The sequence below is a fragment of the Pelobates fuscus genome, chromosome 1 (genome assembly GCF_036172605.1).
Source record: "Pelobates fuscus isolate aPelFus1 chromosome 1, aPelFus1.pri, whole genome shotgun sequence".
NCBI lineage: Eukaryota > Metazoa > Chordata > Amphibia > Anura > Pelobatidae > Pelobates > Pelobates fuscus.
The window spans coordinates 81,125,422-81,151,849 of NC_086317.1; the positions used below are offsets into that span (position 1 = coordinate 81,125,422).

General features: G+C 43.8%; 1 protein-coding gene across 2 annotated transcripts in view; it reads right to left on the reverse strand.

Annotated features, from left to right (window-relative positions):
- Window positions 1–26,428, reverse strand: part of SCARF1 (scavenger receptor class F member 1) — a 59,753-nt gene that overhangs the window by 18,732 nt on the left and 14,593 nt on the right. For both annotated transcript variants that reach the window (XM_063449928.1, XM_063449929.1), the window contains exons 3-7: window positions 20,665–20,766; window positions 18,643–19,165; window positions 14,323–14,541; window positions 13,547–13,675; window positions 5,222–5,325 (exon numbers count right to left, since the gene is read on the reverse strand). In XM_063449928.1, the coding sequence (XP_063305998.1) occupies window positions 5,222–5,325; window positions 13,547–13,675; window positions 14,323–14,541; window positions 18,643–19,165; window positions 20,665–20,766 (1,077 nt within the window). The remainder of the gene's footprint in view (window positions 1–5,221; window positions 5,326–13,546; window positions 13,676–14,322; window positions 14,542–18,642; window positions 19,166–20,664; window positions 20,767–26,428) is intronic.

Consider the following 26,428-nt stretch of genomic DNA (forward strand, 5'->3'; position numbering starts at 1 on the left):
GTCACTTTTACTTAAAATATCATTGTTGTAATACAATTTACCAGTTTGAAACACTAATATTTGAGTTCAGTGAAGTCTCCCGAGTAAAACAGTACCCCCTATGTACAGGTTTTATGGTGTCTTGGAGAGTTACAGGGTCAAATATAGTGCTTGCGAATTAAATTCTCTGCACTTTCTCCCTGTGTTGTCAGGCATGTCAATCAAATTTTAATTAATCAAATCACATAATTACGTTAAAAGATTATTTAAATATACACGTAGAATTTTAATATATATGCATTTATAGGTATTTAAATTCTACGTGTATACTAATGTAATCTTTTCTTTAATTCTATGTATTTATCTATATATATATATTTGCGGTTATTTGTATTTTATACAACGATAGATATATTTAGAATGTCATTCTAAGTGTATTTTGTTACCGATATATATATATTAATAACAAAATACAGTTAGAATGAAATTACATATGCATATATAATTTATATTAAATTTTGTTTCAATATTTTATTTATTTATTTTATTATTTTATTTATTTATTATTTTAATTATACGTATTTATATATAATATATATATGTACATCTATTATATATATAATATATATACATATTATATATATGTAACGTCATTCTAAGTGTATTTTAATATTAATTTATATACTTATATTAATATTAAAATACACGTTGCATGACGTTACATATATATAATATGTATATATATTATATATATAATATATATACATATTATATATATATTAAAATATATTTAATTTATTTTTAAACATGTTTATTTTATTTTTTTTACACCTCCTACCAGCAGGGGGACTGTCTGATATTTCAAACAGTCCCCCTGCTGGCAGATCCATAGCCAGCTATAGGGGGCCATGTGATCGCTCTTTGAGAGCGATCACATGGCCCCCGGGGGCCTCATTTGCCGGAGGGGGGCTGCCTGGGCTCTCAGGCAGCCCCCCAGAAGAGGATCGCGGCGGAGGTGAGTAGTTGCTGGCTCCTGGGGGCTTAAACCGTTACGGCGTTCCATGCCGCCGCAACGGCTTTAAAGCCCATTTAAAGCGTGACGGCATGGAACGCCGTAACGGCGTTAAGGGGTTAAAATGCTACATTTTCTTAATATACTTATGTGTAACGTTCATATAATATATGGGACTGCTCCATATAAGGTATAATAATCAATAATAATATGGAATTAGATAATCAATTTATACATTCCGACAGTCATTCTTAATACATAAAGATTCAGCAGATATAGAGTGAGTTAAATATCTAACATAATAATTAGTTGATAAATAAAAAAGTTACAATATTGATGGATCCGATCTGAAAACGAAAAAAAGAGTAGATTAAATGACACTTATTAAAGACATATGCTTGGGAATAATCCAGAGGAGTTTTAAAAAAAAAAAAAAAAAAAAAAAAAAAAGGGATCAGTTAAGAGGAACAGGTATCTAGAGAAATGCGTTCAACTCAAAATCTACGTTGAGTCCTTTAGGGATCAGAGTGTCCATATGGAAAATCCACTTGGCTTCTGTTTGATCCAATATTTTATCGATACTGCCCCCCCCTCCAGTGGACTTTCACTTTCTCTATAGCTAAGAAGGTTAAACCAGTGGAGTCTCTGCCATGTTGCTCTGAAAAATGCTTGGAGAGGTAATGGGTTAATAGTCCCTTTTTGATGTTCCTAATGTGTTCTGCAATGCGTACTTTCAGGGGTCTCTTGGTACGCCCAATATATTGCTTAGAACATGGGCATGTTATAAGATAGATGACCCCTGAGGGGTTACAATTCCTATTGCTTCTAATCTTGAACTCTTCCTGATTGGTCTGTGATGAAAACTTAGTTGTCCTCTGTTCTGCAGTTGGGTTGTTCCTACATGGTAGACACTTCTTACATCGTGTAAAACCATGTGTATGGTCTTGATCTGGTGTCTTATGTGAAGATTTCATGGTTGGAGCCACTAGAAGTTGGAGGTTGGGAGCCCTAGTGAGATTTTAAAAATGATCAAATTGACTTTTTAATCCAGTGTATTGCTTTTATTTTAACTCATAACTATTTTTGGTGTGATAATCATTTTTTTTTTTTTTGTCTACCATGTAGGAACAACCCAACTGCAGAACAGAGGACAACTACGTTTTCATCACAGACCAATCAGGAAGAGTTCAAGATTAGAAGCAATATGAATTGTAACACCTCAGGGGTCATCTATCTTATAACATGCCCATGTTCTAAGCAATATATTGGACGTACCAAGAGACCCCTGAAGGTACGCATTGCAGAACACATTAGGAACATCAAAAAGGGACTATTAACCCATTACCTCTCCATGCATTTTTCAGAGCAACATGGCAGAGACCCCACTGGTTTAACCTTCTTAGCTATAGAGAAAGTGAAAGTCCACTGGAGGGGGGGGGGGGGGGGGGGGCAGTATCGATAAAATATTGGATCAAACAGAAGCCAAGTGGATTTTCCATATGGACACTCTGATCCCTAAAGTACTCAACGTAGATTTTGAGTTGAACGCATTTCTCTAGATACCTGTTCCTCTTAACTGATCCCTTTTTTTAATTTTATTTTTTTAACTCCTCTGGATTATTCCCAAGCATATGTCTTTAATAAGTGTCATTTAATCTACTCTTTTTTTCGTTTTCAGATCGGATCCATCAATATTGTAACTTTTTTATTTATCAACTAATTATTATGTTAGATATTTAACTCACTCTATATCTGCTGCATCTTTATGTATTAAGAATGACTGTCGGAATGTATAAATGGATTATCTAATTCCATATTATTATTGATTATTATACCTTATATGGAGCAGTCCCATATATTATATGAACGTTACACATAAGTATATTAAGAAAATGTAGCATTTTAAACAAGATCGATTTACAACACAATGTTATGAATTTCCATATGTTTTATCCTATGTATTTCATTTTGTGCTTTTTCTCTTTATTATATTATTTTAGATACTATTTATTTTAATATCTCATGAAGTTATGTTTTCATTCTATTTTGTATGTACCAACTTAATAATTTTATAGTCTATATTTTTATATTTATGACATATTATATGACTTAGATATATAATGACTATCTATGGGTAGGAGGACTATCTTAATGTGTATTAATATGCAACCAATTTATATTCATAGGGAATCCATGTATATTTATTATTACCACTATTTCCACTTTCTTTGCTCCATCGAAGTGAATTATGTTTTAATATATTATAAGTGAAACATGCAACAAACTTATATTTATAGGGAATCCATATATGTCTACCTATACCACTATCTTCATTTTCTTTGCTCAATATATTTTAAGTGAATTACGTTTTTGCAATTTTATTTTAATTGATTAATTGACATAGAGTATATTTAAACGAAGCTGCAACAATGGTCTTCATTCTGCCTCTGAAGAAGTGGGGCTATTTCCCCACGAAACGCGTAAGGCATTACTAATTCATCCGGATACAGATCCTGTCGACAGTTGCCAGCAGAATCATCCATTCGCCCGGGACTTTCGGTGTTTCACTGCAGCACTATCTGTGCACGCTCTCTGGAGAGAGGTCTGAACAAGGACGCATACCTCAATCTATTTGCCGTCCTCACCGATAACCGGAGTGGAAACACAGAATACCACAACCTTATCCACTCCCATCCTGGTGCATCTGAGGGTCTACGAATGATTTTCTAACCCCCATAGACTGGTAATCTATATTGGATTTTAGACGGATCTGTATTTCTTGATGCATTTTAATTTTTAATTTTTATATTTTGTATTCTTAATAAACTGGCTCTTATTTTCTATCCAGTTTTGAACCTGTTATTATCACATCACCATTGTTGCACATATCATCGATTTTACTATTTTTAGCATGCAGTTCCCTATACTGTAGTGCCATAACATTATTATTTTTACAACATTTCTATCTTTGTTCGTTACAAAGTAGATTATCTTGGTTCAAATATTTGCTACTCTGTATCCATCAGAGATAGTTTGTTATTTGTACCTTTCAGAGTTTTTTGTTGCATTTGTTGCCTTTATTATCCTAGCTCTTATATCACTACGATTTATCCATATATATATACCCCTTAAAGGTGTACTACCCCTCCTTGTTTTTCATCATTTATTTTGAGCCACTCCTACTTGGTAGCTCCTGGATTATTAACACTATCCTCCCAAGTGTTCTTTTCTGCTGTCTGAATGATTGTTTGTGTCTCTCAGATTGTGTCAAATCAGTAAGTCTGTGTGTGTATGTCAGTGTATCTGAGAGTGTGTGCTGGTCCGTGAGTGTGTGTCTGTCAGTCAAAATGTGTGTTAGTTAACAGGAACAGGTGTGGCCTTGGCAGGAAGAGGCAGGTAAATTTAAATTGGGGGGTGTCCGAAATCTGTGATGCCTAGGGCAGCACCATTTCAAAATACACGTCTGACTCACACAGCCTGCATGGAAAAAATAATAAGTTCATTTTCAATCAGATCGGACAGCACAGGGTGCATACTTTAGAAGTTTTTATCTTGTTGTTGATGGGAGTGCTTATTATAATATCCCATAAACCTCTGTAAAGTAGGGGATTTTGTGATATTTAGGTCAGCAATAAACTTTTATGCTAGAAAATATATTCCCTATGCTCCAGCTTCCCTATTCCATTCCCCAAGCTCCAGTGGTCTTATGGCAAATCCAGCCTTGGGCGGCATCCTATGACAGTACTAGATTTAAAGTCACTGAAGTGTTTATTACAACTCATTTTTCTGCCAGTGTTGTCTATAGAGATTCATGGCTTTCATATGCTGGATATTATGCACCAGTTGGGTGAAATATAATTCAATGAGTAGGCATTTCGCATCCTTATAGTGTACTTACTATGTCAAAATACTTCAAGAACACAAAGCATTATAAACCAGGAAACAGTTTTACTACCTGTCTCGCATTCCACAAGATCATGCTTTGATTTAATATACATGTATTAGTGTAAACATTAAACTAATCTACAGTATTTCTGATACACATGACCCGTGATTTATAATGGATGTACATTTAATCATTAACCTGCGCTGTAAACAGAAAGAAATTATAAATAAACATGAACAAATAATGACTGTTGTATCATCCCCCTAAAGCCTTGACTTGAATAGGCACTACAAGGTCATTAGAGTGAAATACGTTCAAAACATAATTCAGAGAATAAATCTTACTCCATTGGCATGTCCCATCGACTGGACTACAAGGACCTCCGCTACAATTACACTTGCCCGAACAATTAGATCCAAAAACTCCATAAGGACATGTTTCATTGCAACTATAAGAAAACAAAGAAAAACTATTTGATGCAGTCTTTTTCAGGTTTAAATAAATGTCATTAGAAACATTTGCTCACCAAATTAACATCCTTTAGCTATTTAAGTGTGTTTAATATTCTAATATTGTTAAATGTTTTTCATCAATGCAAATTTCAAAGACAGTCAATAATCAGAGATGTATACAATTATGTAGCTCTCTTTGCTCACAGATGTTTATTGAGAAAGCACAGCATTGCAGTAAGAGAATATATTCCCTGTAGATTTCGATTGAGAATGCATAACATTTACTATGTATCCATAGATCTGCACTAGGAAGGCACAACATTTAACATTCACCCAAAGATTTAACGTGACAATATCAAATAATTAAAGGATCACTATAGGGTCACCAACACAAACATGTATTCCTGACCCTATAGTGTTAATACCACCATCTAGCCCCCCTGCGCCCCTCATGCCTCCATAAATATAGCAAAATCTAACTGTATCCAAGCCAGAAGCTGCATGCTGTCTTGCCTCAGAAAAACAAGCTGTCTGCTGACATCATCAGAAGTGGTAGTCTGATCCAATCACAATGCTTCCCCATAGGATTGGCTGAGTCTGACAAAGAGGCAGATCAGGGGCAGAGCCAGCACAATTCAAACACAGCCCTGGCGTATACTGTTTTATTTGCATTTTGACATCATCTCAGTTGTTTTCTCATACCATTCAATTGCCTTATTGCTGTTACTTCATGGTTTACTTATTTATCTTTCCATATATTATGTTTCTCCTATTGTGGAATTTTATTGTATATGTTATCCTTGAGCCCAGAGTTCCAGACCCCTTTTGGCATTAATTTTCTACTTTCACCTATTACTTAAACCCCTCCGTTTCCACTTACTTCTCTCAGGCTGTGTTTGCCTCCATTACTCATTCCCCTGTCTCTTTGGCGCCCTTTGCGCTCATTTCTTCATGAATGTGCCTTGCCGTTCGGCTATTCTCACGAATCCCTTACTATTCGTTTGTTTTCCTCATTCACTACCTGATACGCCTATTGACGCGTTAAATTTTTCATGCGAACGGCCGGCGATTTTCGTCTGTTTTTCCCCTTCTATGGTTTTCATCCATTTTATCACTCAAATTCGCTTCTTTCTGCCGAACTTTTGACCCGTTATTCGGCAACTTGTTAGAATTTTGCCGCGAATCTCGCAAGATTGCCGGCGGCCATTTTCTAACATCCTGTTTTCACTGTCTTTTGCTATTCCTCGTGTCCTCTTCCTGTCTGCTGGTCTGGACCCTGGTGAGCTCCCTAACTTTACCCTCCTATAAGTATAGCTAGCCTGGGGTGATTAACTCCTGCTAGTTGTTGCTCTCCCTGTCAGTTTTAACTTAATAATTTAACGTCAGCAGCATATATATTTATATATTATACCTTTTGTTTACATTTGTGTCATTGGGATTATTCTCACAGCTTTTAATATGCCCAAATCTAAAGGGTCTGCCACCCCACTCTCCCCTGGGGAGATGGATGTACCCCATGTGCTGGATAACCCCAACTTGGCCAGTTCTGGCCCCCCTTCCTCTGCAGGTGACCCTATGTCGGTACCTGATGATGCCCAAGCCCTTGCACTGCAACACTCCGTTACGTACGCCATTATGGCCACCATGGGATCCATGTCCTCGGCCCTTTCCCAGACTATCTCTCAGGCCTTACTGGCACGCCCTGTGCCCGCAGAGGAATCGGCCACGCCAACGCACTTAGCGCGTTCGGCTCTAAGCCCTACAGGGGACATTCCTAGAAAGGCTACGGCCAAATCCAGACACTTAAGCCCCCCTGCCTCCAGAACCGTTACGACTGGTGTGAATATACCCACCCATGACAGCGTGCCTATGTCACGCAAGAGAGCCTTTCCGCGCCAGGCAGAACGGGCGTGGCACTGGAAATGTGCCAGAGCACATGCAGAGAGCGACTCCGACTCAGAAATCGGGTCTTGTGAGGAGGCTGAAGCTGAGTCTGTAGATGACTCCAATGATGAAACTGGTGGGCAGGACACTGACCCCTTTGCCCCTGCCCTATCAGGGTTAGTAATGAGTGTCTCTCGCAGCGACTCCCCCGCTACCGCGGGTTCCACCCTCAAGGATCCATCTGGGGAACCTATGTTTGATCCGGATGCTCTCCATCATCCGAGGTCGGCAGAATGGCTCCCAGCCGCCCATGTAGCAAAGTACCTTAGGAACTAGGTACGGCGCCCCCTTAGTAAGGTGGCGCGCAACAAACTCAGGGCAGAATGTCCTAGACCCCTGATTCCAAGTAAAGTCTGTGAGACCCCCATTGTTGACCCTAAAATGACACAGTTTCTTTCCAAAATGGGTTGGAATCCCTGCAAGGGATTGGATTCCGCATTAAAGTCCTGTCAGGACAAACACCTTGACGTTTTTGGTTAAATTATTAGCCTTTGGCTAAATTATTTGACCTGGCTGAACTAGCCAGAGCGGACAACAGGCAGGTTGACCCGGAGGAACTCCGCGGCTGGGTACAGTGGGCCATCTGCATAGCAGGCAGTGTGAACACATCCCTGTCCATGGAGAGGCGTAAAGCCATCCTCTTTAAAATTGAGCCCAAATTGGCTAACCTCGCCCTCACGGAGACGGGCAAAGATGCTCAGGGCCTGTTATTCGGAGAATCCTTCATTAAGGATCTGGGGCGCTTTGTGGGTGCTTTCACAGCCCTGGACAAGGCCCAATCCCATATGAAGAGGGTATTTCAGGGACGGGTCTCTACCAGGGCCAGCAGATTCAGGGGCCGTCTGTCCGGCCGGTCAAACTACTACGCTCGTGGATCGGGACGGGGCTCCTACAACCAGAGACCACCCTATCAGGAGACGAGACACCAGTCCCCTTTCTTCCCCTCTCGCAGAAGACCATGGCGCTCCAGAGGCTTCCGAGGGAACCCTGGTTCCAGACGCCCTTACGGTAAGCTTACATCTACCTCAGCCTTTTTCCAATATCTGTGTAGGGGGCAGACTCCATCATTTTTCCATGCCTGGTCAGACATCACCTCAGATGCCTGGGTTCTATCCACAGTGAGGGGGTTTCACATAGAACTGGTAGACACCCCGTGCCATATTCCTCCCCCTCACCCTATTATACTGTCAAGGGCGGACTGCGCCTTAATAGATGAGGAGCTAGCAGCCCTCCTCACAAAGGGAGCGATAGAACGGGCCCCGATGTCCCCCACAGGTGTTCTCAGCAACATCTTCCTTGTGGAGAAGAAAGGCGGCCAGATGCGCCCAGTTATCAACCTTCGGGCCCTAAACACCCTAGTGCGCTACCGCCACTTCAAGATGGAAGGCATTCATCTCCTGCGGGACTTACTCCTACGGGGAGACTGGATGGCGAAATTAGACCTCAAAGATGCTTACTTGATGGTCCCAGTGACCGAAGCATCCAGGGACTTGCTACGCTTCCTCTGGAAAGGCGACACTTGGCGATTCACATGCCTCCCCTTCGGGCTCTCGTCAGCTCCGTGGTGCTTCAACAAATTGATGCGCCCTGCCATGGCTTGGCTGCGCAGCCGAGGAGTACGACTGATAGTCTATTTGGACGACATCCTCCTCATGGCACAGGACCGTGTGGTCCTCCTGAAACACCTACAGTGGACGATGGATCTACTCTCTCGCTTGGGTTTTCTCCTCAATTGGGAAAAATCCTGCCTATCCCGTTCCCGACGCATGGAGTTCCTTGGGTTCACGGTGGACTCGGAAGCGGAATCCCTCAGCCTCCCTCCGGCCAAAATACGCTCCTTCCGCAAGGAACTATGCCGCGCCCTTGCGCGCCCCCAGCTGTCGCTGCGGCACCTGGCACGACTTATTGGCCTACTGGCCTCCTCAATCCAGGCTGTGTTCCCAGCCCCTCTCCATTATCGTGCCCTCCAATGCCTGAAGATAGCACATCTTCGCAACGGGGCTTCATATGCGGACTTGGTTTCCCTGGATTCGGAAACCCGAGACGAACTGACCTGGTGGATCCACAACCTGTCCGCTTGGAATGGCAAGGCCATCTTCGGTTCACAACCGGAATTCACGGTGGATTCGGACGCAAGTCTCCACGGCTGGGGTGCCCACTACAACGGTGTGACTACCGGAGGACGCTGGTCAGAAGCCGAATCCCGGCTCCACATCAATGCCCTGGAACTCATGGCCAGCTTCCTTGAGATCCGGAGCTTCGCGAACGGGACCGCCAGTGCGTGCATCAGGCTGCGCATGGACAACATCTCAGCAGTTCGCTATGTCAACCACATGGGCGGCACACGATCAGCTATGCTGGCCCGTTTGGCGAAGGACTTCTGGGCCTATTGTTTGGCCAGGGATCTGATTGTCCAGGTGGAATACCTCCCCGGTCTCCACAATACCCATGCGGACTGGAGGTCTCGCTATCTGTCAGACAGCAGCGACTAGAAATTGGATTTAGGGGCGTTCTCCACTATCTCGTCCCTCTGGGGTCCTTTTGCCATCGACCTCTTCGCCTCCAGGCTCAACGCCCAGCTGCCCCGGTTCTACAGCTGGCGCCCGGACCCGGCCGTGGAAGCAGTGGATGCCTTCCGGCAAGACTGGTCCGGCTCACCCGGTACGCCTTCCCTCCATTTGCCATGATCCCTCGGGTTCTACTCCAAGTACGTCGCCAGATGACGACTTGGTCTTGCTGACCCCATTTTGGGACACCCAGTCATGGTTCCCACAACTCCTGGAATTGGCGATAGATGTTCCCAGACTTCTATCTCCCTGCCGGGACCTTCTGCTGGACCCATCGGGCCAACGACACCCCCTCCTACTGGACGGTTCATTGCGACTACTCACATGGAGGATTTCGGGATCCCCTGGGAAATCCAAGGCGTTTCGGACGCAACTCGACGCCTCCTGGCAGATGCATGGGCTCCCGGCACTAGACGATCATATGGGACCGCTTGGAGAGCTTGGACTAGCTGGTGCCTGGCTCGGGACTTGGATCCCGTATCAGCTCCTGTGACGGCGATTCTCCAGTTCCTCACTTCACTATTCGAAGCGGATCGGGCATATTGCACGATTAATCTGTATAGATCAGCCATCTCCTCGGCTCACCACGGTTTCGACGGCTGTCCGGCAGGCCAACACGCCTGTCGCGTCCCCCCAGACCCCGATACACGGCTACATGGGACGTCTCCTGCGTCCTGTCACTGTTTACTTCCTGGCCTCCTAATGCGGAACACACCCTGCGACAGCTGTCGGCCAAACTGGTTTCCCTGTTCTGCCTCATTTCGTGCAAACGGGTCTCGGACGTACGGTCCCTGGACTACGATGCCAGGTCTTTCACCCCGGACAATGTGACATTTAACATCTCCAGACGGACTAAGACAGCCATACCCTAAGTCTCGTATCCGAGCTTTCCAACTACCCCGCTGTTATGCCCAGTGGCCTGTCTAAGAGAATACGAACTTCGGACGAAGGCCCATCGGTTGGCATCGTGCCCTCAGCTCTTTCTCTCGATTCGGTTTCAAGCACTACCTTGGCTAGTTGGGTGAAATGGATAATGTCCCTGGCTGGTGTGGATACATCCATCTTTTGCGCTCACATCGGCCACATCTATGGCATCTTCAGGAGCGCGCTTGGAAGACCTGATGAGGATGGCGGACTGGTCCAGAGAATCCACCTTCAGGGAATTCTACTTTAGGCCTCCGCCTCATGTTTTCTCTTCGATTATTGCTCAGCTTTAAACTAGCAATATGAGCCTCCGTGTCTTGACATAAAATTACATGATTTTGCTATTAGATGCTAAAAATCATGATTTTATGAAAGACACGGAGGCGAGTATTGTCCAACCCTATACATTGTTTTTCTATATTTGTTTTCCCTCCCTGTTGTTGTTATATCCCCGGTTGGTGAGTATTGCATTGTGCTCCGCATTTTCATGACCTGCTATGTGCATCTGTACTACTGATGTTATGTATGCCTTTGATTTCCAATGTCTCGTATCTTGGCATGTGCAATTGGTTTAAGTACCGATTTAACGTTTGGGCTCTTGTTCTTATGTTTTCACAGGTTGATTCTGCGCTTTTGATGCTGTTCAGAGATCCTCACTTCTTCCCAAGACTTCACCACATTGGCTGGAGATCTTTGGTTGGTGCTGTAATGGACTCCCTATCGTTGACAATTCGTCACTTATCGTTGGTTTAGTTCCAGTTCGCAGATGGTTCCTGACAGTATCTGGCTGGACTTCAGGACGTTTTACCCTTCGCTGTTCTGGACTGTTCTCCGGTTCCTGTTGACTTGTTCGGTGTTGCATCTCCAAAGAAAGAGGAATTGTGTGGGGAGGTGCTGCCTATTATACTGGGACTTAGTGTGGGAGTGGTCTATCACTATGGTTACCGTTTTTTCTTACTGTTTATATTCTTTGCTGCTATTGGTGGACAGTAAAGAAAGGGTTAAGCAATACTTGCCTCCGTGTCTTTCATAAAATCATGACTTTTCGTCATGTAATAGCAAAATCATGTAATTATACTCACCAGAACAAATTCAATACGCTGTAGTTGTTCTGGTGACTATAGTGTCCCTTTACAGATAAGCTGGGAGAGAAAAGTTTCCAATTTTGGCATGTGCGGTGCCCCTATCTCCCCCTCCCCTCCCCCCACTTCACCACGTATCTAGATCGGTATTTTGGTTTTGTGCTGCCCTAGGCATGACTAAACCATGGATGGATGAATATGTACATCTGAAAACCATGTAAACAAACTAGAGTACTATAGTACAACTAGAGCTTTTGGGACAAAGAGGAGACTGCGGTTTTCTGAGTAAATACAGAGATTGCTGGTTATTTTTTGTGTACACAAGCTTTGTTGTTGTGAGTCCAGTTTGTTTTACAAAAATAGAGGCCCTCACTGCACTGAAAGTCCAACCCTCTCCTGCCACTTAGATAATGCAGACATTTCACTTCTATATTATCTGGAAATATCTGTACACATTTGGATGTTAATGACAGTTAGCTAAGACCACCATCACCCCTACGCTATCTTGCTCAGAAGTGACCCCCAGGGTTTATTCACATGACAAATACCTATTTTATCTTGCAAATCATTTCATCAATATATTGTGTTAGTAGAACAGCTGGTAATTATGTAGCTTTGCAGATATAAAAAAAGTATTTATTTTCAAAGCCTATTTCCCTCAGCAGACGCCATTTTAGTACACACTTTATACGTATAGTCACACTAATAATAATGGCCAATATATCCAAGTAACTGCTTTTCTTTTCTTTTAAACATTTACATCTCCGCCACGTTTGGTCCCACTTCTACCACCTCTCTCTCTGTGTTGCTCACTCTGTCTATGAACAAGTCTGTATATACTGAAATTCTGTATCAAATATACTCCTTCAATCATATGTATGATTGAATGATTTGTTTATTAAAGGACCACTATAGGCACCCAGACCACTTCAGCTCAATGAAGTGGTCTGGGTTCTCAGGTCCCCCAGGTTTTAACCCTTCAGATGTAAACAGAGAAACTGCTAAGTTTACATTGCAGGGTTAATCCTGCCTCTAGTGGCTGTCTTCCTGACAGCTGCCAGAGGCTCTTCCCCGACACTCAATGCAAAAATCGCATTAAGCACACAGAACGTCCATAGGAAAGCAGTGAGAAATGCTTTCCTATGGGCGTTTTTAATGCGCGCGCGGCTCTGGTTGCGCATGCGCATTCGGCTCCACTCAGGAGCTGATGTCGGAGGGGGATGAGAGGTCACCAGTGCTGGATTAAGGTAAGTGGCTGAATGGGTTTTAACCCCTTCAACCCAGCATGAGAGGGCCTTGAGAGTAGGGGGACCTAAGGATTATATAGTGCCAGGAAACCCTCCCTATCTCCTATGTGGTCTTTTAAGCATGTACTGCTTATTACACTGTGTCTCTATGAAAAATATAAATAATTTACAAAAATGAATAATTACAAACCATCTCAAGATGTTGCAACATTAAGTCACATGTCTTGAGCTACCTGACATGCTCTCTGGATTTCCCACAATGCATTACTTACATTCTTGTATGGACACGCTTGCTGGAACATAATGTGAGATAAATACTTTTCCTTATATCTGCAAATCTATACATTTGTGTTGAAAGTATGGTTGATATGATTTCCAGGCCTTAGTTATCAGATTGTACAATGTGACTGTATTGACTTTACGTGACAACATATAACGGTAGCAGATATTTACCTGTATTTCCAGTACCCTGGGTCACACATACAGTCTCCTGTAACAGGATCACAGCTTCCATGTACGCAGGCGGGACACATGGACTGGCATCCTTCTCCGTATCTCCCTATAGGACACGGGGAGTCACACCTGCATGTGAACAGGTTCGGAATTAGCACTTTCATTCAGTATGACATTTGATTGAGTCGTCATATAAAGGGTTACTCTAACCACCATCACCACTTCTGCTTTTTGAAGTGGTCATGGTGGTGACTGTCACGAGTCTGGATGTGCAGTGTTTCTGCTTGAAACACTGCACATCCAGAGTTATTTGCACTTGTGTGCTACTTCCCTGATGCACCTGATTTAGACAGTCCAGAAGTCTGTTCCGGGCTGCCTAATGTCAATTCTGTCCATAAATACCACCTATTGTCAGCGCGCACTGCGCTCTGGTGACAGACATAACTGCTTCTCCCCTCCCCCTCACCCTGAGGAAACCCTCCCTATCTCCTATGTAATATGTTTTAAATTCCTATCCCTCCTTTACCCCCTCCCTCTACCCTCCTTTCTCTATGAGAAGCCTTTGATTGGACATCGGCGCGGCTTCCCTCATGTCAGATGGGGCTGCGTCGAGAAGCACCGGGGCTGGACTAGAGTGAAATAAAGTATTTTAAAAATGCTCCTTAAAGAATATGGTTTCTTAGACACTTATGGTAACGTTTGACACATACCAGTATCTGTGTTTTGCAACTTTTAACTACTATTTTGCAGGCCGGTTTAATAAGTTAATATCATACCTGGGTCCCATTCTCCCAGCATCACAGTTTTGGCAGACACCTGACTCTTTTTTGCACACGTCATTCCCACGGCATTTTGGACACCTCTGCAAACATTGAACCCCATAGTATCCTGGCAGGCAAGGCTGGTCACAGTGGGTGCCATTCCAGCCAGGCTTGCAAGATGGACATGAGCCATCGAAACGAGAGCATAACGCGACTTCAGTACATTTCCCACACCTGCCAAGGTAAAACAATTGGATTAATTATATTAAGAACACTCCTCACAAAAGTATATGTAAATGGAGTTAAATGCAGCACATAGTATCTTGATGCTGCTATCAATTGTATGTATCCGATGCTGCATTGCTGTGTTTGGTGTTCAGTGTGCAAAACCAAATTTAAACACCTTAAGAAGCACAAGAGAGGTAAATAGCGTAATACTGAAACATTTATTAAATAAAACTCTGGTTACTCTAACAGTATGGAAGTAAGTCTCGTCTCCAAAACTAACAAAGCAGGCATGGCAAACAAGGTTATATCGCGGCTCCTTACCACTCTCCTTACTGCTCTCCCTGGCTCGTTATCAGATCCCCATGCTATCTGCCAATAAAGCCGGGATGCAGACCTACAGGGTCTGCATCCCGCAGGGAGCCCGACGCTGGATTAAGATAAGTGGCCTAAGGGGTTTTAACCACTTCAGCTCAGCGGGAGGGGGGCTCCGAGGGAGGTGGGGACCTTATAACCTAATAACCCTATAGTGCCAGGAAAACAAGTTTTTTGTTTTTTTCCTGGCACTATAGTGTTTCTTTAACACTGCTTGGATCCAACAGCAGCATTCTTTGGCATTCTGTGGTCCTGCACATATGCATCCCGGTTTTATTGGCAGATAGTATGGGGATCTGATAAGGAGCCACTATATAACCCTGTGTGCTATGCCTGCTAAATGAGTTTTGGAGACGAGACTAACATACATATTATGTAAGAGTTTTTAACATGAGTTTTATTTAAATTGACACTATAGACACTTTTGGATCATGCCCCTACAGTCTCACTGCTCAATTCTCTGCCATTTATGAGTTAAATCACTTATTTTCTGTCCATGCAGCCCTAGCCCCACTTCCCCTGGCTGTGACTGGCACAGCCTACATGAAAACAAAATGGTTTTGTTTTCAATCAGAAGTTAACTTGCTTTATACGTTTTTATCTCCTGATCTGTAAATTGAGATAAGAAATTCTAAATTAAACTTTTTTTTGCATTCAGAATAAACAAAGTCATTTAAAGGGACATTGTAGGCACCCAGACCACTTCAGCCCAGTGAAGTGGTCTGGGTGCCAACTCCCATCACCCTTAACCCTACAAGAGTAAATATTGAAGTTTAAACTGCAATAATTACCTTGCAGGCTTAAGTTCCGGTATCCCCTTAGGCAAGCATTGAATTGACGCGGATGCGCTTTAGGTTTCCGACGGTGGGGGGAGGGGGGTTGGAGAGCGGGGACAGACATCAGCGCTGGATTCAGGTAAGTGTCTGAATGTGACATGGGATAGGGGCCACTTCAAGATTCTACAGTGCAAGTACAACGGGTTTGTTTTCCTGGCACTAGAGAATCCCTTTAACTCCTCAATGGTAGAGAATTGAGCAGTGAAACAAAGCCGTGGACAAATCAGGATGTTATAGGGTTCTAAGCAAGCAAAGTAAGTCCAAAACCAATAGATTTTGCTGCATTGAAGTACAAATTACAGTTCATCTCAGGTATCAAACACCTTGATTACTTGGTGTTGCTCATGGTAATGCTAGAGCTGATTCTCAGGATTTTGTTACCACGTAGGACACACTTATAGTACAAATTACAGTTCATCTCTGGTATCAAACACCTTGATTACTCGGTGTTGCTCATGGTAATGCTAGAGCTGATTCTCAGGATTTTGTTACCACGTAGGACACACTTATAGTACAAATTACAGTTCATCTCAGATATCAAACACCTTGATTACTCGGTGTTGCTCATGGTAATGCTAGAGCTGATTCTCAGGATTTTGTTACCACGTAGGACACATTTATAGAACAAATTATAGTTCTAGGCAACCTAATAGAGGCAGACTATGCAGATCAATGCCAGACCGGAAAACTTTCACCAATAAACCCTCATTATTTACCACTTCATCCATCTAATAATATCCCCAATTTGTCTCAGTAATTTTAGTAACAATTTACAGGTATTGCGCTGTATTTAGTATAGCTATATCAATTATGTTGCCAAACTATTAATGTTTTATTAGAAACTCGATTGATTTATCACTTCTTAGGATACTAAAAATAAATTTAAAAAAAGACCAACAAAAACAAATCTGATAAATATAAACAAGAGTATTATATGGCCTTCTGGCACCTGTCTTTGCCAAGATCTTTATAAAAGTGTATCAGATGATCTCAATGGTTGGTTCTCATGAACCGACATGAACTCTACTCTTTACACCATCCAAACATTAGATACATGTGGTTGAACATCAACTAAATATTCTTAATAGGATATTACAACTACACATGTACATACAAAGTACACATTCACTTTCCACAGCAAGGAAAGCTTGACATAAAGAGCATACATATGAAAATAGTAGAGTTCACATTAACTGAATCAATGCTGAGCCAGGCTGCATGTGTATGGTAATTACCTGCACCTAAAAAGAGTTGCTCTCGTGTTTAAACCCCACAAACCATTTCAAGGTAATGCCAAAAATGGCCAAATACAACTAAAACCTTTTAGAACTTTAAACATTCTGACCAATATTACCAATAAAAAAGGTGTGCTGTACCTTTAAAAATTTAAAGTGCAAATATGCGCTGTACCTTTAAAAATGTAAAGTGCAAATATGTACCTTTAAAAATTTAAAGTGCAAATATGTACCTTTAAAAATTTAAAGTGACCAATCAATATTCTGACCAATATCTCTGAAATCAGATCCAAATGCACATGTAATTGTCAAAGTACACACTCATGTTTGTATCGGAGCATTCTAGAGTGTTCTGTGAGTGTGTGACTGTCTGTGTGTGGAGTGTTCTGTGAGTGTGTTATGGTCTGTGTGGGTAGGATTCTAGAGTGTTCTAGTGTTCTGTGAGTGTGTGACGGTGTGTGGAGTGTTCTGTGAGTGTGTCATGGTCTATGTGTGGAGCATTCTAGAGTGTTCTAGTGTTCTGTGAGTGTGTGACAGTGTGTGGAGTGTTCTGTGAGTGCGTGACTGTCTGTGTGTGGAGCATTCTAGAGTGTTCGGTAAGTGTGTGACTGTCTGTGTGTGGAGTGTTCTGTGAGTGTGTGACTGTTTGTGTGTGGAGTTTTCTGTGAGTGTGAGACGGCCTGTTGTGGAGTGTTCTGCAAGTGCGTGACTGTCTGTGTATGGAGCATTCTAGAGTGTTCTGTAAGTGTGTGACTGTCTGTGTGTGGAGTGTTCTGTGAGTGTGTGACTGTCTGTGTGTGGAGTTTTCTGTGAGTGTGTGACGGTCTGTTGTGAAGTGTTCTGTGAGTGCGTGACTGTCTGTGTGTGGAGCATTCTATAGTGTTCTGTAAGTGTGTGACTGTCTGTGTGTGGAGTGTTCTGTGAGTGTGTGACTGTTTGTGTGTGGAGTTTTCTGTGAGTGTGAGACGGCCTGTTGTGGAGTGTTCTGCAAGTGCGTGACTGTCTGTGTATGGAGCATTCTAGAGTGTTCTGTAAGTGTGTGACTGTCTGTGTGTGGAGTGTTCTGTGAGTGTGTGACTGTCTGTGTGTGGAGTTTTCTGTGAGTGTGTGACGGTCTGTTGTGAAGTGTTCTGTGAGTGCGTGACTGTCTGTGTGTGGAGCATTCTATAGTGTTCTGTAAGTGTGTGACTGTCTGTGTGTGGAGTGTTCTGTGAGTGTGTGATGGTCTGTCTGTGGAGTGTTCTGTGAGTACGTGACTGTGTGTGGAGCATTCTAGAGTGTTCTGTGAATGTGTGATGGTCTGTGCGCCTTTGCCTAGTTGGCATTTTGGCAACAAGAAACAATCAGAGAGAATGCAGTTTGATGAGTCATAAATAACATCATTTTGAAGGGCAGTGTATTGAAATGTATTTGATCTGTCCTTTTATAGAGAATATGTATATTACAGAAAAAATTGAATCCTTTGAGAAGTAATACTTTAAGTTCCAGCATTTATGTTTTTGATGAGGACAGGATATTGTAAACCCTCCTCCAGACTAGTGCAGATTTTTTTATCATGTATATATTCTTTGCATTGATCAATCAGGGGATGTGTTACACATTGGAAAGTAGCGAAGGTTAATGATGTAGGGACCAGGAATTTGGGGGCATTACATTAAACTTACATCATCTTACACTTGGGTCCGTATGTTCCAGATGGGCATGGAGCAGCGCAGTTTTTTCCATGGTAGCCTGCGTGGCACTCACACTCGCCGGTGACAGGGCTGCACTTGCCATGCAAGCAATCACACTGAAATTCACAGGAAACCCCCCACCAGCCTTCTTGACATTTGCATTTTCCATTGGTCTGAAAGCAGGGGGATTTGTTGCAGTTGCATTTCACGCCACACCTCTGCCCCCAGTACCCACTGTTACATATACACATCCCGGTGGCATGGTGGCAGCGGGAGTTTTGCAGGTTGCACTGGCACGGTTTGTTGCAGTGTGGCGCCCACCATCCAGATTCACATTCGCAGACTCCTGTGAGCTGATTGCATGCCCCGTGAGCACAGACACAACTATTCTCACAATTGGTACCCCAACGGTTGGCATTGCAGGTGCACTGACCAGTCACAGGATCACATTTTCCATTGGGGAAACAAGTACAGCTTTGCTTGCAGTCTGAGCCCCAGTATTGACCTGGGCAACCTACAGCAGGAAACAGTGTGAAAGGGTTAATAAATGTACCAAACCAACTGGTGGGATTTATTGTTAACAACTTAAGTACAAAAATGTTACAAACTATATGTATTATTTAGAAAATGGATGGGCAAAAAGGCAGCTCTGACTCCAGTGAAGGCTGGAATAATATCATTTGATTTGTAGTTCTATAACCCTGAAGGTTCTTTTCGTTTCCATCCTTGATGAAGAGGATAGCTAGGCATCTCCATACAATTACTGCATGCTGGCTGGGTGTTGTTGGACCGACCATCCATAATATAAAATGAATAGCATTTTATATCCAGTTTATAAAATACCTGTGTTCAAAGCAAAAATATAAATGTTCCTATATTTGTACAGTATATAATGTCCTCTGTGGGTACATTAAGGCCCAGTTATGCTCAACCTGAACTCTTACTAAAACTGGACATTGCAATTTGAATCGGTGTTTAAAATGATAATCTAAGCATATAAACTTATATTTTAATGCCATGAGTTTATATAGAGCATCGTTTGCAGCCAATTTACTTGTGAGTGCATAGATTTTTGTTGAACTCTATTGGACATATATCATATTCTGCATTATCTATTGTACCTGTTAAAAACACCATAATCAGAGATCATATTCCCAGCAAGGTCCACTAAAACCTTCCTTAGTATAAAATTAGTATTATTGAGTTGGGGGACAATATAATATATCCCGGCCATGAACACTAAAGCACTTTATCCTGCTGGAATGCTTTATATGTGGATTGTGACCTCTTTTTTCATTTTACAAAAAGTGCACATTACAATAGAAAGAGACACGTTTACAAATTACCCTTGGTACAATCTTTGGCTTTCAAGCAGACAACACTTCCTGGTATCGTTAGCTCAGTGCAGCTAAATTTGCAAGGCAGCAATTGCCCAGAGCACCTGCCTTGTGAAGACTTCTCATTCAGCTGCATTAGGAAGTCTGTGATTGGACAGCCACAGAAAGTCTGGGCAGGGGAAGAAGAGGATGGATTGCAAAGGCTGCAAACAGGAGAACTGCAGCTCTTGCAAGCTGTTTTTAGTTATACCTCGATGAACAAAAATGCACAATTAAATGCATACTAAACCGTTATTTATTTATTTGTTGTATTTTGGCAGTGGATTATCCATTTAATCACTAAAACATGAATTGTCAGGAATTCAAAGATAATACAAAGTGCAATTTTAATTTTAGGTTTAAAATTGTCAAACCAGAAAAATTCCCCTAAACCACTGCGATTTGCATTAAACTATTTTGACTTAAATTCACGTTGGATTCCCTTTGAATTCCCAACAATTCACACATTAAAAAAACCTTCTTAATAATAATATTTATTTATTTATTTATTTCATTCTATGGGGTGCATACTGGTTTCCTTTACTCAACATTGACATTGTTTCCACCAAATGCATTTGATTTTATAAATATTAAACTTCTTGCTATGATAATCCACAAGTGAAGGAGTGATACTCACGTGAGGTACAGCTGGCTCCAAAGAATCCTGGCTTACACCGGCATACCCCGGGTCTTATACAGACCTCATCTGTTTGGCAGGTATTCTCTCCATCACAGATTGCTGCGGATGGAAACAGATTAATGCAGGGTTAGCTGCTGATATGGGACAGGAGAGCAAATCCGGGTGAGAGAGCTCATGGTAAATCTGGATGGGATTATCAAAGAGTATTATTGAAAACCAAATAAAACATATTAGAAAGGAACATTAATGGTAAATGAGGATATGGAAAAACAATATCATGTTATGGGCTATAATGGTAGGTGAGGGTATTGAAATACGATATAATGTTATGGGCTATAATGGTAGGCGAGGGTATTGAAATATGATATCATGTTATGGGCTATAATGGTAGGCGAGGGTATTGAAATACAATATAATGTTATGGGCTATAATGGTAGGCGAGGGTATTGAAATACGATATAATGTTATGGGCTATAATGGTAGGTGAGGGTATTGAAATACGATATCATGTTATGGGCTATAATGGTAGGCGAGGGTATTGAAATACAATATAATGTTATGGGCTATAATGGTAGGCGAGGGTATTGAAATACGATATCATGTTATGGGCTATAATTATAGGCAAGGGTATTGAAATACGATATAATGTTATGGGCTATAATGGTAGGCGAGGGTATTGAAATACGATATAATGTTATGGGCTATAATGGTAGGCGAGGGTATTGAAATACGATATCATGTTATGGGCTATAATGGTAGGCGAGGGTATTGAAATACGATATCATGTTATGGGCTATAATGGTAGGCGAGGGTATTGAAATATGATATAATGTTATGGGCTATAATGGTAGGTGAGGGTATTGAAATACGATATCATGTTATGGGCTATAATGGTAGGCGAGGGTATTGAAATACGATATCATGTTATGGGCTATAATGGTAGGCGAGGGTATTGAAATACGATATCATGTTATGGGCTATAATGGTAGGCGAGGGTATTGAAATACGATATAATGTTATGGGCTATAATGGTAGGCGAGGGTATTGAAATACGATATCATGTTATGGGCTATAATGGTAGGCGAGGGTATTGAAATACGATATCATGTTATGGGCTATAATGGTAGGCGAGGGTATTGAAATACGATATAATGTTATGGGCTATAATGGTAGGCGAGGGTATTGAAATATGATATAATGTTATGGGCTATAATGGTAGGCGAGGGTATTGAAATACAATATAATGTTATGGGCTATAATGGTAGGCGAGGGTATTGAAATACGATATCATGTTATGGGCTATAATGGTAGGTGAGGGTATTGAAATACGATATAATGTTATGGGCTATAATGGTAGGCGAGGGTATTGAAATACGATATCATGTTATGGGCTATAATGGTAGGCGAGGGTATTGAAATACGATATCATGTTATGGGCTATAATGGTAGGCGAGGGTATTGAAATACGATATAATGTTATGGGCTATAATGATAGGCGAGGGTATTGAAATACGATATCATGTTATGGGCTAGAATGGTAGGCGAGGGTATTGAAATATGATATAATGTTATGGGCTATAATGGTAGGCGAGGGTATTAAAATACGATATAATGTTATGGGCTATAATGGTAGGCGAGGGTAATGAAATATGATATAATGTTATGGGCTATAATGGTAGGCGAGGGTATTGAAATACGATATCATGTTATGGGCTATAATGGTAGGCGAGGGTATTGAAATACGATATAATGGGGGCGTGGCTTGACCACTCATGGAGTAAGTCGCACGCTGCACTCGCTCCCAGGCCCCAACCCGCATAAGCCCGAATTCAGAGCAGAACCCGCGACCCACATGGGGAAACCCAGACGGAACACCCCCCGCCATCCTCCCACTCCCCACACGAACCTTCGACTGGGTCCCATGGACGAGTTTATGTCCACCCCGCAACAACTTGGAGGCACACGAGGCGCAGACAAGATGGCGCCTCCCTCCCCTCCTTCCCCAAGCACCAGCAGCATGGCTGGCTCCGCGAAGAGAACACCCGATGCCGATGCCTTAACCCAGATGTCCAGGGATTTAGCAGTCATATCGGCAAACATGCTTACGAGGGGTGATAAAGCTGCCATGATCACTGAACTGCGCACCATCATCCGAGAGGAAATTGCAGGGGTGCGTAGAGACTTAACGGTCCTGGAACAGAGGGTGACCGACCTAGAGGAACACCGCCTCCACTCGACGCACCACCAACAAGCCGCAGACCTGGCGACGACGCGACAGGGGAATATCCTGCTCGAAATGCGTAGACAGGTCGAGGACCTGGACAATAGAGGCCGCCGTAACAATATACGGGTGCGGGGCCTCCCTGAAGCGGACGACGAGTCTCCCCGCGATTTATTGCTTGGCCTTTTCAAGCAACTGCTTGGTGAGGACTCACCGGCTGACATTCCATTGGAACGTGCCCACAGGGCTCTACGGGGCCCCAGGAGAGACGGCCTACCCAGAGACGTAATTTGCTGCCTTTCCTCGTTCCCACAGAAAGACGCCATAATGAGGGCGGCCAGGGCCCAGCGCACAATCACCTACATGGGCACCCAGGTTTGGTTGTTCCAGGACCTGTCGACTCTCACACTGGACGCCCGTCGGGCGCTGAAACCCCTGACGAACATGCTGCTTGAAAAACGGATTCCATACAAATGGGGTTTCCCGTTCAGCCTACAAGCTAGGATCGAGAACCGCTGGCACACGCTACGCTGGCCTAATGACGTTCCTCGATTTCTACTGTCCACTGGACTGCCACATGTCCACATCCCGAACTGGATTCTTGAATTCCCACCTGCTCGCCCCACCGGACCTTACCCGGCGGCAGAGAACCTCACAGGGGGACACGCTGCACCCCCCCCGCAACGTCGTGGCGGCCCTGACGGCCCGGAAGAATGAGGCACTAACGCTTTCTTGCTGATCCCCTGCCCTGCGGACCACGGACCACTTCTTAAAACATTCTCCCACTCATCAGGAGAGGACATTTGTTTGCTGCTGGCCTTTGGCGTCTCCACACCGTGTCACAAGGGGGGATATGACCTACAGGCCTAGATCACCGGGGAACGGGCCGAAGCCGAGAACATCACCCAGCAACACGGGTCTTGGGGACTCACAGAGGGTGGGATGCTGCTTGATTGGCAGGCCGCACGCAGCGAGCCGCTTTGCTTCGGCCAGTATGGGGTGGGGGACTGGGCCGTGCATTTCTGGACTTCGTATGCATGAACCTGTATCTGCGACCTGTAAGTTAAACGCCCTTATGGGTGATGGTTCCTACTCCTTGTAACAGTCGCTTTTTCTCTTTATTATATTCACATTTGCATTTATATGTTCCTCGTTCTTCACTTTGCTGGTTAGGTTACCACGAATTTCCCAATTGGTAGCGGGCAGCCGCGTAACCTACTGTGCCTCCTACAGTGCCCTCGCTGCCCTTGGACCATCGCCCCCCCTTTTTTTGGGAACATGCCACGAGGGTACTGTACGATGTTTTTTAAACTGCCTCACATGTTACCTACGTGGTACGGGGGACCTAACTAACGCCATATACTTCCCTCTGGGGTGGGCGAAGTTAGTATTTGTATAGCACATATCCTACAACTTGGGGCCCTCGCCACGTGGTGCCATGAGCCAGATCCGAGCAGTTGCTTTTTCCCCCTTCCGCACGCTACAACGCCATTATATATTTCGTTCCCATTTACTTATTGTGGCTACTGTGATGGCCTCTATGATTCAACCTCGACTCATCTCACCCCCGTTGTATATAGTAATGCCGCCGGGGGAGGGACACCCCTCTGCTTTCATGGCGCCCCGTGCTGCCCCTTAAGCCTAGAACAAGTCGTTGAATTTGCCCAGGGTGTGTGTTATAATTTCGCCTCATGTACCAGGTTTTTTCACTTACACGCCCCCGGGGCACGGACCTAGCCATAAAAGTATCCCCTTAGTGCAGGTAGTACAGTTTATGTTGAATGCACTACGCAGACCTATCCGCATTCTACGTGGTGTCCACAAGGGCAGAATCGAGACTCGTGAGGGCCTGGGTTACCCAGGGCAGTGTAGAGGTTTATATGGCTCACACGTTAACGTTCTCTGAAAGGCTTATGGTATACATATTTGTTTTATGCAGTACATGAGGTAATGTGATTACTAAATTAACCCCTGGATACCTCTAGCATTTCTGTGAACGTAACTTAAAACACTAATGACAGTTTGCAGTCTTGCTTCGGTCTTAGAATGTTATGTTACTACGATGTTACTCCACAACGCTCACCCAGATAGTAACTATACCCCCAGCGTTGCCCCGGATACCTCCCTTGGGTTAAGCTTTGATCTCTGTCGTATTATGTACTGTAACTGTTTGCTGTTTTAATTGCTTTTTTGGAGTACGCTGTATTTCTCCTCCCTAGGGAAGTTGACGGCCACACTCCACGGCATCTCAGGACTTGTCCCCTCCCCCCCCCCCCCCCCCGACATGTGAAATCCCTGACACCTAAACTCGGACAGCGGGTTGGGTGCCGAGGGATGCGGGCGCTGACCACCCACACTTTAACGCGACAGTCTCCGTGTGCGGACTTCTTCGCACCTCACGCAACTGACCTCTCCCTGTACATAGGACCGGGGTTCGGTGAGACCCTTTAGTTCTCTTTGTCTCCTGAACACCACATACCGGTCTAGGTTCATTAGTTGCCTTTACCTCCCTTGCCTCTTTGACCCTACCCTCCCCGCCCCCCACCTATGGATCCCCCTCCCACCAGGGTTCTCCCCACGGGGGTACGGATGGGATTTAAACCAGACTTGCTCACGTTTTGGTCCAACAACACCGGGGGCCTCAACCAACCGGAGAAGCGCTCCCACCTGCTACGCCGTCTTTGGGCGGAGAGGGTGTCTGTGGCTTTCCTGCAGGAGACGCATTTTAGGGGTCCTGACGCGCCCAAACTCGAAAATAACCGCTATAATCTGGCTTACTATGCCAACCACCAGTCGTCTAAGAGAGCAGGTGTAGCGATACTCTTTGCGAATTCTGTACCTTTTAGCCATACGGAAACTCTCCCTGACCCCGAGGGCCGCTTCCTCTTCGTTAAGGGGACCATTGCTGACCACAAATACACGTTTGCCTGCATATACTGCCCCAACCGCGGACAACACACTTTCCTCTCCCGCACCCTGACCAAACTTGGTAAATTCAGAGAGGGCCTTTTGTTGGTTGCTGGCGATCTAAATATGCCCCTTGACCCGCTCCGAGACACGTCTCGCGGGACCAGCACAATCCCCCCCCACTGCCTTAGAACCGCTGCTAGAGCGTTGAACGGCTTAGGCCTCGTGGACTGCTGGAGGACCGCACACCCCGATGAACGCGACTATACCCACTTCTCCCATGTCCACCGCCACTACAGTCGTATCGACTATATATTCATGCCTCAGGAATTCCTCTCACTACTCCACGATGCCCATATCGGGCTCACGACCCACTCTGACCATGCACCGGTTAAAATTCGTACGAGCTCGCCCCTCCACAGACCTAGGGACAGACAATGGAAACTCAATGTATCCCTGCTGAACAACGTAGCCGTTCGTGCATCTACGCTCCAAACACTCTCACAGTACTTTGACACGAACGAGGGACCCGACACCCCCCCCTGACGGTCTGGGAGGCACATAAATGTGTTATACGGGGCCATTACATCGCCCTCTGTACGCAGCGCAAAAAAGACAGACGCAGACAACTCA